At 54.6% G+C, this 11,047-nt stretch overlaps 1 protein-coding gene across 6 annotated transcripts in view; it reads left to right on the top strand.

Moving 5' to 3' along the window:
• The window catches only part of GGA3 (golgi associated, gamma adaptin ear containing, ARF binding protein 3), a 20,423-nt gene extending 9,376 nt beyond the window's left edge, over nucleotides 1-11,047 (top strand). For 3 of the 6 annotated variants that reach the window (XM_025363843.1, XM_025363840.1, XM_025363842.1), the window contains 16 exons: nucleotides 1,009-1,093; nucleotides 1,219-1,294; nucleotides 3,241-3,339; nucleotides 4,095-4,218; nucleotides 4,498-4,601; nucleotides 4,754-4,834; nucleotides 5,186-5,323; nucleotides 5,961-6,042; nucleotides 6,141-6,257; nucleotides 6,597-6,842; nucleotides 7,235-7,305; nucleotides 7,554-7,873; nucleotides 8,082-8,275; nucleotides 8,567-8,736; nucleotides 8,885-8,995; nucleotides 9,257-11,047. In XM_025363843.1, the coding sequence (XP_025219628.1) occupies nucleotides 3,256-3,339; nucleotides 4,095-4,218; nucleotides 4,498-4,601; nucleotides 4,754-4,834; nucleotides 5,186-5,323; nucleotides 5,961-6,042; nucleotides 6,141-6,257; nucleotides 6,597-6,842; nucleotides 7,235-7,305; nucleotides 7,554-7,873; nucleotides 8,082-8,275; nucleotides 8,567-8,736; nucleotides 8,885-8,995; nucleotides 9,257-9,367 (1,953 nt within the window). In that variant the 5' untranslated portion in view covers nucleotides 1,009-1,093; nucleotides 1,219-1,294; nucleotides 3,241-3,255 and the 3' untranslated portion in view covers nucleotides 9,368-11,047. The remainder of the gene's footprint in view (nucleotides 1-1,008; nucleotides 1,094-1,218; nucleotides 1,295-3,240; nucleotides 3,340-4,094; nucleotides 4,219-4,497; nucleotides 4,602-4,753; nucleotides 4,835-5,185; nucleotides 5,324-5,960; nucleotides 6,043-6,140; nucleotides 6,258-6,596; nucleotides 6,843-7,234; nucleotides 7,306-7,553; nucleotides 7,874-8,081; nucleotides 8,276-8,566; nucleotides 8,737-8,884; nucleotides 8,996-9,256) is intronic. The other 3 variants (XM_025363845.1, XM_025363841.1, XM_025363844.1) reach the window with 3 other exon arrangements.

Raw genomic sequence — 11,047 nt, 5'->3', positions numbered from 1 at the left:
AAGGCCATTAGAGCCTGGGGGTGCTAGATACTCAAGCTGCAATCCCAGGGAGATTGCACAGTGACCGGGGCTTAGTAGGGGTTAAGTAAATGTTGTTGACTTGACAGTGATGAGCATTATGTGCAATTTCAAAAGTACTTAAAGCATTATGGAAGGCTAGGTCTGGAAAAACCTTTTGACAGGTATGTGGAAAATATTCGCCTGGCGCGGTGGCTCACGCCTGTAATCCCAGCACTTTGGGAGGCCAAGGCGGGCAGATCACCTGAGGTCGGGAGATCAAGACCAGCCTGACCAACATGGAGAAACCCCGTCTCTACTAAAAACACAAAATTAGTCGGGCATGGTGGTACGTACCTGTAGTCCCAGCTACTTGGGAGGCTAAGGCAGGAGAATCACTTGAACCCGGGAGGCAGAGGTTGCAGTGAGCTGAGATTGCGCCACTGTACTCCAGCCTGGGCGACAAGAGTGAGACTCTGTCAAAAAAAATATTCAATGGTTATAAATATGTATATTTTTTATCTAGTTCAATTTGATTTCAGTTTCCCCACAAACCCTTCCTGACCATCTCCACTTGCTTAACACTGAGCTCATTTGTATACAGCTGGAGTTCCCTTGATTATTATATTTACATGTTCCGTTTATTATTATATTTATATTCCCTTTATTATTATATTTACATGTTTTATGCAGGCATTTATTTGGGAATATTTTAATTATTTGTGTTTGTCCTTTTGACCTTGATCCACTCTAAGCTTCACGAGACAGAATTTGTTTTCTCTTTTATTTGTGGCTTTCAAAATACTGATCAGAAAGCAGTATTTGTATTTGCTCTCCGACTGACCCTTTTTTTTTTCCTTTCTCCTTGCTACTGACTCAACTGTTGAGGCTTCTGTATTATAGAGTAAAGTTGAAAGCAAACTCTTAGTGCCTAAAACTTGCGAAGAAAACCTTCCATTGCATCCTCCTTGCTCTTCCTAACACTTGTCGTCTTCTTTGTTCTGTCCCAAGATAAAGCCACCAATCCTTCCAACCGCCAGGAGGACTGGGAATACATAATTGGCTTCTGCGATCAGATCAACAAGGAGCTCGAAGGGTGAGTCTCAGCACTGTGGGGGCAGCTGAGGGAGCGGACTGGGAAGGGGAACAACCATGGCCAAGGAGGGCCAGCCAGGTAGCCCCAGGCTTAGTGCACTGAAGTGTGTTCTGCTTGTCCCCCAGGCCACAGATCGCCGTCCGACTGCTGGCCCACAAGATCCAGTCCCCGCAGGAATGGGAGGCACTCCAGGCCCTGACAGTAGGTCCTTCACTCTCCGGAGATGGAAGCTGCAGCCCTTCACCTGCCCCCGCCATTCCTCATGCCCCCGCCGTTCCTCATGCCCCCATAGTGGTTCTAAGGGCTCATCCCAAAAGCCAACAGAAAGTCCTTGATACAGACTAGATAGATCTAGAATCTGTTCAGCCAGCCGTTCCACAAATGTGTGTGCGTTTTGCCAGGCCCAGGGACAAAGTTTCTCTGACTCGGTGTCCCGGGTGCTTTCCACAAGCTCAGCAACAGTTGTGCAGGGGGTGGGAGGGATGTTTACATCCTGTTATCTTTGAGAAAGATGACAGCGTATTTCTCCTCCCTCCACTGATCTCCTTAACTGCAGTTAGGTGACTGCAGTGCCATCCCTGCCAGCACAGCCACATGGTTAGTGTGTGAGGCAGAGGGGCTAAGGAAATCAGCACAGAGTCAAGGCCCTGAGCCTCATGTGGGGCAGGAGAAGCCTTTGTGAAGAGATGCTGACAGGGCTGTGTTGATAGTTCAGAGTTGGCCGGGGGAAGAAAAGAGAGGTGAGTCCATTCATTCTGTAGTTAAACATAATGCCGGTCACTAGCGAAGGTGTCGCACTGATGGCTGAGTCCCCTGGGGCAGATCTTGGTGTCTATTCAGACTGAGGGAATTTAAGGCGTGGAATGGTGCCTGGCCCTCAGTGCCTCCACATGCTCCTAAACCAAAGAGCAGCCGAGATCTGAGGAATCCGGGGCTTTAGCCCTACTGCGTTCGGGTCCTGGAAAGAGAAAAGAAATATTATCTAGCTCACATGCTCCCCTCAGTCGTGTTTGCTGTAGAACGAATTTCTTAAAACAGTGATTCTCAGCGGGGTATGGTGGCTTGTACCTATAGTCCCAGCACTTTTTGGGGCCTAGGCCGGGAGGACTGCTTAAGGGAATTCAAGACCAGCCTAGGCAACATAGTGAGACCCTGTCTCTACAAAAAATAAAAAAATTAGCCAAGCATGGTGGCACACACCTGTGGTCCCAGCTTCTCGGGAGGCTGAGGTTGGAGGATGGCTTGGGCCTGGGAAGTTGAGGCTAAAGTGCAGTGGTGATCACACCACTGCACTCTAGCCTAACATAGCGAGACTCTGTCTCAAAAAAAAAAAAAAACAAACACAAACCAGTGAATCTCAACAGGGCCCTCCAGGGAACATTTAGCAATGTCTGGAAACATTTTTAGTTGTCACACGTCGGGGTAGGGGTCCTCCCGGCATCAAGTAGGCAGAGGCCAAGGATGCTGCTCAACACACTATAAAGTGCAGAGTGGCCCCCCCATGACAAAGAATGAGCAGCCCAAAGTATCAGCCAGGCCTCATCTGAGAAACCCTGCTTTAAAATGCAGAAGCCAAGAAAGGGAGCATGGACAGTGCACCCCACCCCGCCTTAGAAACCGCAGTGCCAGGGACCACAGGCAGCACAGGAAAGCCGAAGCGTAAGTTAGGGAGATCAGTGGAGGGAGGTAAAATACCCTGTCATCTTTCTCAAAGATAACAGGATTTAAACATCCCTCCCACCCCCTGCACAACTGTTGGTGAGCTTGTGGAAAGCACCCGGGACACCGAGTCAGAGAAACTTTGTCCCTGGACCTCACCTCCCTCATTGTAAAACACAAGGCCAGAATCTTTAAGGAAGGCACCTTCCAGGACTGGCATCCAGGCCTTCTTGGGGTCGGGTTCTCGGGGTTTCTTGCTTTAGTCCCTGCCCAGCTTTCCCAGCAGAGGTTTGCAGCTGGAGGGACGTGGTCTGTGGGCGATCCCATTGCTTAATTGCACTGTCCCCAGGCAGGGCACACCGCTTTTTGTGATGAGCTCCTTCCCGTGGGCGTGTTTATTCAGCACTCTCTGGGTGCCAGGGGTCTTGCCAGTGCCAGGTCCCAGCCCCGAGCGCACCCTCACTCAGCGCCTCTCTGTGCGGCTACAGGTGCTGGAGGCGTGCATGAAGAACTGTGGGAGGAGATTTCATAACGAAGTGGGGAAGTTCCGCTTTTTGAATGAGTTAATCAAAGTCGTCTCTCCAAAGGTCAGTCAGCGGCGGATTCCTCGCTCTTAGGGGCTTCTTTTGTGTTCATTTCCATCTCCCATCATACTGGCTTTCACTGCCCATCCAGCATCTCCAAGGAACTGAGATTATTCGTGTCTTGTCCTTAGAGAGCTAGGCCCTGGAGGTAACGGGATGACCAAACAGGCCACAGGGACTAGCAGCTTTTTCTGAAGCACCCACAACCCAAATCTGACAGGTGATGTGGCAGTGGCTGTGTGTTTGTCCAAGGTGAGAGCCCATGTAGTATGGGACTCTAGGCTCCTGGCACACGGCAGTTGTGGGTTTTGTGGGTTTTCTTGGCCTGTCTCACGTGGATAAGGGGAGCTGGCCTCCGTCATTGCTCCGATGCGCAGCTGGCCATGTTCTGTTGCACGCTGGTTTGGCACAGCTCTGGGCCCCCACTTAAAGCAGAGGGAATACTTTTTCAGGCTAAAGACATTCTCATAAACACCCTCAAGATAAAATGCAGTTTGTTTCTGGCAACTTGTGTGTGAAAATGCAGTGATGACCTCCTGGCCCCCTGCCTATCCACAGACTGTATCCAGGTGGACACAACCACACCACAGGGAGGTCCTTCCCCTCCCCACGCTGTCTCACACACACTTGGACACCTGTGGGTTTTGAGTAGGACCGTAGCTGCTGAGCAGCCATGCCATTGCTGTAAAGAGAACCTTACACTTTCTCTGCCTCAACACTGCAGTTACTAGGTCCTCTCATGTTCTCTTGCCGTGTAGTACCTGGGGGACAGGGTGTCTGAGAAAGTGAAGACCAAGGTTATTGAGCTGCTATACAGCTGGACCATGGCCCTGCCAGAAGAAGCAAAGATCAAAGACGCCTACCACATGCTGAAGAGACAGGGTACGTGTCTGCCTGCCCACAGCCTCCAGGCAGCCCTCGAAGGCTGGCCCAGGCAAGGAGAGAAGGGAAGGTTTGGGATCCCCAGAGTCCCTCCTGAAGCGAACAGCATTTGTCCCCAGGCAAGGCTGAGTCGGGTTGGATGGGATAAGGTGTAGCAGCCTGCCCTCCACCCCACTACCCTTTGCAGGTCTTGATCACAGGGACGTGGCCCTTGGTGTATGAGGAGGGGTGACAAGGTGACCACAGCCTGAGTGCACACGCTGCCATCTCCCCTTTCAGGCATAGTGCAGTCTGATCCACCAATTCCTGTGGACAGGACGCTGATCCCCTCTCCACCACCTCGTCCCAAAAACCCTGTTTTTGATGATGAGGAGAAGTCTAAGGTAAAGAGCACCCTGGGCCTGGGATTTTCTCAGATGAGAGGGGGTAGCACCAGGGGAATGTGGTTTGCACTGTGCTGCGGGGAGCTCTCTGGGGTCTCCCCGGGGTAGGGATGCTACCTCTTCCCTTCACCTCTGATTTCCTCCTCTCTCAGCTTTTAGCCAAGCTGCTGAAAAGCAAGAACCCAGATGACCTGCAAGAGGCCAACAAGCTCATCAAGTCCATGGTGAAGGAAGTGAGTGGGTCCTTCAGGCACGGGGTGGAGGAACCCATGACCACACAGCAGAAGCCTCTTTGCCCCTGGACACGGCCTGTTTTGTTCTCCCCTGCTGCCAGCTGCCCTACCTGTGCCCCGGAGGCTGAGAGTGGGAGGAGGAGCACAATAGCTTCCACGGGAGCACGGAAGAGAGGAGTGGGACGGGAGCAGGGATGTGAAAGCAGAAGTGTAGACTGGGCCCCAGGCACCCAGCACTGGAAGGAGCTTCCGTGCCTCTGCGCTTGTGTCGTGGGGTAAGGTCTGACCTGGCAGAAGTGGAAAGACAGTCAAGTGAAGCTCTCTTTCTCCTGATCTTCTTAATTGGGGCAGGATGAGGCACGGATCCAGAAGGTGACCAAGCGTCTGCACACGTTAGAGGAAGTTAACAACAACGTGAGACTGCTCAATGAGATGCTGCTTCATTACAGCCAGGAGGACTCTTCGGACGGGGACAGAGAGCTGATGAAGGTGGGACCGTTGACGGCAAAGGCTGCCTCCCGGGGCTACGCTGCCCTCCAGGAGCTCAGCCAGCATTTGCTGAGCACCTGCCTTGTCAGAGACACAGGCTGTGCACTTGGCAGCGTATTCATGACCTTACTCATCTGCACAGCAGCCACGTCAGTAGAGAGTGGCGTCCCCATTTGCTGCCTGGGATCAGCTGATTTGCCCAGGGTGTAAGGGCTGAATGGAAACCTGAGTCTGACTCCAGAGACCACGCCCTCGGTGCTCACCCCTGCTCTCTGCCTTTCCTTACTGCTTTGGGGACGTTGAGACAGAGAGGCTTCCTTGTGACCCTGATGCCCATATGGTGCAGGCCATGGTTGGGTGGATATTTTGAGTTCTGAGGAGCATGCCAGCGTGGAAGGCAGGAGGGGACTGACTTCTCCTCATCCATCCTGGTGACTGCTACCTAAACCAACACCCTGGGTGACGTGGTGTGGTGGTGGCTGGTGGCAAGAAGACGTGCGCTGTGGTCCCAGCTCTGCTGGTAACTGACCATGGCAACTGGCAGATCCCCATCGTTTTCTGGGTGTGAACCCTCAATGAATCAGATGATCTCTAAGGGCCTGTGTGGTTTGATTTTTATGTCTTGAGTCTCTTTCAGGAGCTGTTTGATCGGTGTGAGAACAAGAGGCGGACTTTATTTAAACTCGCCAGTGAGACTGAGGACAATGATAACAGTTTGGGTGAGTGAAAGAGCAACTGTCAGGGATGAGCCAGGCGTTTAGATACGTGGGTGGGAACTGTCACAACAGGAGTGAGAAGTCTCTCTTTCCTGCTCCAGGGGACATCCTGCAGGCCAGTGACAACCTCTCCCGGGTCATCAACTCTTACAAAACAATTATTGAAGGGCAGGTCATCAATGGCGAGGTGGCCACCTTAACCCTGCCTGACTCAGAAGGTGAGATGCTCTGGTCCCCAACTCTAGACTCCTCCAGACCAGCCTCAGGTCACGACCATGAAGCTGCGGGTGTAGGCTGGCCAGCGTGGTGTTGCATGAGGCCCGAGGGGGTTCTCTGCCATTCCAAGCAGTCCTTCAGCTTCCCGGAGGCCTGGAGATGTGGGTGGGAATTTCCCCGCCTGCTTTCTCAGGCTTGCTTTACAGCATCCCCTGGCAGAGATGCCATTGGATTAGGCCAGAGGCTGGAGCAGTAACCACTGTGCCTAGGGTGCTGCCTTCTGCCACACAGCCACTAGAAGACCGCTAATTATTCCTGTTCCACTCTGTTGACCCATCCAGGAAACAGTCAGTGCAGTAACCAAGGCACGCTCATCGACCTTGCCGAGCTGGACACGACAAACAGTTTGTCTTCCGTGTTGGCCCCAGCACCCACTCCACCCTCCTCGGGCATCCCGATCCTCCCTCCACCACCCCAGGCTTCAGGACCTCCACGTAGCCGCTCCTCTAGCCAGGCCGAGGCCACCCCGGGGCCCAACAGCACAAGCAACGCCCTCTCCTTGCTGGACGAGGAGCTGCTCTGCTTGGGTACGACCCGCAGGGGACTGTCCATCCCCTGACAGGGCTCCGGGAGGAAGAAGGGTGTGTGGAATTAGGAGGAGTCCTGAGCGGGGCCCCAGTGTGACTGTTGAGGTGGGCAAAGAGCCCTGAGTTGTAGGTAGTCAGTGAAGTTCAGCAACCCTGAGGGCCCCACAGCCATCCTCCCGGTGGACTCTGCCTCCTGCCCTGCACCCCGTTCCACAAACCCCCCACTTCTGCATCATGGACTGGAGGGCTCCATTCCCCTCTGGAGGCTGCCTGCAGAACAGCTTCTCCCTGTGCCTTCACCCATTGATGTCACTTGTCACCTGACCAGGCAAGGCGGGGCTAGGGCTGCCCAGCTCAGTCTCTTCTCATCCAGTTTTCTTCTCTGTTGTCAGGCCTCGCCGACCCAGCCCCTAATGTCCCTCCCAAAGAGTCAGCTGGGAACAACCAGTGGCACCTACTCCAGGTAGGGGCACAGGATCGGTGACAGCACTACTGTGCCAAGGACCTCCACTTTCCAGTGTCATGTCTCCTGGGCTACAGTTAGCTGTCCTTTCCCTCCAGAGCCTGCCAGCTGCAGCGGGGAACAATGAGTGTTTCCGGGTCTGTCTTCCGTGCGGTCCTTGGAGGGCTGTGCCCCGCTCCAGCGGCAGGCCCTCCCCGCCAGCCCCTCCCCGCCAGCCCTCAGCTCACCACCTTTTCCATTGCTCATAGAGGGAACAGTCCGACCTGGACTTCTTCAGCCCCAGGCCGGGGACCGCTGCCTGTGGCGCCTCCGACGCTCCTCTTCTCCAGCCTTCGGCCCCCTCCTCAAGCAGCTCCCAAGCTCCACTGCCGCCTCCCTTCCCAGCTCCTGTGGTCCCAGCCAGTGTTCCTGCCCCCAGTGCGGGCTCCTTCTTGTTTTCTACTGGAGTGGCCCCAGCTTTGGCCCCAAAAGTTGAGCCTGCAGTCCCTGGGCACCATGGCTTGGCATTGGGCGACAGCATGTTGCACCACCTGGATGCCCTCGATCAGCTTCTAGAAGAGGCCAAAGTGTAATGAGTGGGAGGAGATGTGGGGTTGGGCCTGAATGTGTCAGAACCAGAGCTAACTTTGAAGGGGTGGGGGTGCCTTGTAGTCCCATCAGTCAGGCTGGAAGGCAAGGGGTGGGCCTGGGTAAGAGCATGGCCAAGGGCCTTGGGTGAGGGTCAGTCCAGCTCTGGCTGGCTCTCTGATGTGCCTTCCATCCTTCCCACCTCCCAGGACCTCAGGCTTGGTGAAACCTGCCACCTCTCCTCTCATCACCACCACCCCAGCCAGGCCTCTCCTGCCCTTCTCCACGGCGCCCGGCAGCCCACTCTTCCAGCCGCTGAGTTTCCAGTCCCAGGGCAGCCCCCTGAAGGGGCCTGAGCTCTCCCTGGCCAGCATCCACGTGCCCCTGGAATCGATCAAGCCTAGTAGGTGTTGGAGGCTTGAGGTGGGCAGGGCAGTGGGGCCTACAGCCACAGAGCTGTAGGACATGCGACGGGTGGATCCAGGCACTGTTTGCTGGGGGTCCCTTAGAGCCAGGCAGTCCTCCTTGCCTGCATTCTTGGCCTTAAGCTCCTCACTGAGCGCCCCTCCCAGATTCCATAAGGAAGCATTGGATTCATCACGGCCACGGAGTAGCCTTTGTCCCCTCACCGCCAGGGCTCTGTTGGGTGTCTCTGGTGCTGCTCCTCCCACACCCACGTGCCACGTTTTTGCAGGCAGTGCCCTTCCCGTCACAGCCTATGATAAAAACGGCTTCCGCATCCTCTTCCACTTTGCCAAGGAGTGTCCCCCAGGACGACCTGACGTACTGGTGGTGGTGGTGTCCATGCTGAACACAGCTCCCTTGCCTGTCAAGAGCATCGTGCTGCAGGCTGCAGTGCCCAAGGTACTAGTGTCTCCCTGGGGCCAAAACGGCTTTAGCTTGACCCTATTGTGTGGAGGCCTTTGCAGCCAGCAGGTGGCAGTGTGTATGTGCACTGTGGGTTCCATCTGGGGCACCTGCCAGCTGTCTTCAAAGGAGCTTCTCTCTTTAGTCAATGAAAGTGAAGTTGCAGCCACCCTCTGGGACAGAACTCTCTCCATTCAGCCCCATCCAGCCACCGGCAGCCATCACCCAGGTCATGTTGCTGGCCAATCCACTGAAGGTGAGCAGCAAAGCACCCGGGGTCCCAGCCTGAGGCCCCAGCTGCCCCAGATTAGGACCTCAGGACCACCACTTCCCAGCCGGAAGTGTTTTGACTGTAGGATTGACACATCCCTTTGCTGCCTCAGGTTAAGCAGCTGAGCATGGTTGGGGGTTGTGGGGAAAAGGGACCATTCCTGTAGCACAGAGAGGGTAGCAGAGTAGAGGGCGTCCTGCTGAGGGGCCGCCCGGGCTGGATCTCACTTGCTGCCCTCTGTCACAGGAGAAGGTGCGGCTTCGGTATAAGCTGACCTTCGCCCTGGGGGAGCAGCTGAGCACAGAGGTGGGCGAGGTGGACCAGTTCCCTCCTGTGGAGCAATGGGGGAACCTATGACCCCAGAGGATGCTGTGATCTCCACCTTGAAGCCAGGCAGGCTGCCTTGAGACCGGGAGGGCTCTGGTCCCATCACTCTCCATGCCCTGACGACAGTGCTTGTAGCTTTGATGTGGAACAGGGGCCCTGGGCATTTCTGCTGGGAACCAAACTGCTGCTGTGGTAACCTCTCCTTTGGCCCCTAAAAGGACCTGTTTTTATCTACCTGTGTGACTTGAAGTGGCCATATGCTGTCGGGGTGGGGAGTGGCCCCTGACTTCACTGCTGTCCCGGGAACATGGACCCCAGGCTTGGCGTAGGTGTTTTCTTCTTTCTACTGGCATTCACTGAAGCCACCGGGGTGGGGGTGGGAGACTCTAAAGGGAGGCTGTCACGGCTCACTCCCCACAAGAGCCACATCCTCACACCTGACAGATGCACGGCCCAAGGGGCCGCAGCCCTTTTGCAATTCCATGCTTCCCCCGCCAGCCAGCTCCTGCTGCCATCCCCAGGGAGGTGGGCCAAGCTCAGTGGCCCAGAATAAGGAACTGGCATACTGCAAAGTCCCCAGCTCTGCCTCTGGTGGACAGCATCATCCTGGAATGGCCACGGAGTAATGAGTTGTGTGCTTATCCCTGGCAGTGGCAGGCTGTGTCCTATGGACATCTTGGCAGGACATGGAATTTGGCCTCATGACAGGCCCAACTAGGGATAGGAAGGAAAATGAAGAGAGCCAGTGTTTCCCCTTCTCCAGAAGCAGGTACTCAGCTTTCTGGGAAAAGCGTGCCTCCAGCCATGGGGACAGGCCATCCTACTGACTACCTCTTGCTTGGCATGAAATAAACTGCTATCCTCCCCTTACAATCTCCCTCCACTCTGCGTCCTACTGCTTTGGCCTCCCTCTCCTCTCACCAGATGGCATGTGGTGTGGCACCTGTGGCTGGACACAGGAGGCCTCAGGATCACAAATGTTACACTAGACGTATGTCCTAATGTGCTGCCGTGAAACCTCGACTGTTCCCCAGCTCCTGAGGGGCACTGTCAGCGAAATGCTGGGTCTGGAGGTGATGAGATCAGGGGCCACACTTGAGCCGAGTCACCAGACCCTATTGCTTCAACAGTGCTTGGCCCCAGCCAGCTTGTCCTGGCCACTCTGGCTGCTGGATGTGATCCTGGGACAGGGATTCCAAGCCTCCCTCACAAAAAAAAAAAAAAAAAGAAAACAATCACCAGCTGCCATAGACACGGGGAAGCTTGCAGAGCTCAGATGAACAAGCTCAGCAATCGGACATCTCTGGGGGAAAGGAAGGTGGCACAGACCACATTCCCTGGTTCCTCCCTGCCCCTTGCCAGGCTTCCTTATTCCTTCCTATGGATCAAGAGGTCATATTCCTTCCCTGCCCCTCGCTGTCTTTAGCAAGCAGGTTTCACTGCTTCATTAGAACAGGACAGGTCAAAAGTGAATCATTTTTCACTAAAGAATAAACCCAAGAGCTTTCCAGAGACTGGCTGCTGCAGCCCTGGGAATGTCTGGAATTACTCTGTGGAAATGGAACTTTCTATTACGCTCTAGACATCACAGTTATTTGAGTGTTACTCGTTACTATTGAGGTCAATGCTTCGTGGCAAATGGCTGTACTGGACATACCAACTCTGCTGCCCTTGTTTTGCTGCATGTTAAATAAAACCATTTTCACTGTA

The sequence above is a fragment of the Theropithecus gelada genome, chromosome 16, assembly GCF_003255815.1.
Source record: "Theropithecus gelada isolate Dixy chromosome 16, Tgel_1.0, whole genome shotgun sequence".
In the NCBI taxonomy this organism is placed as follows: domain Eukaryota; kingdom Metazoa; phylum Chordata; class Mammalia; order Primates; family Cercopithecidae; genus Theropithecus; species Theropithecus gelada.
This window is presented reverse-complemented; position numbering and strand designations above follow the sequence as displayed.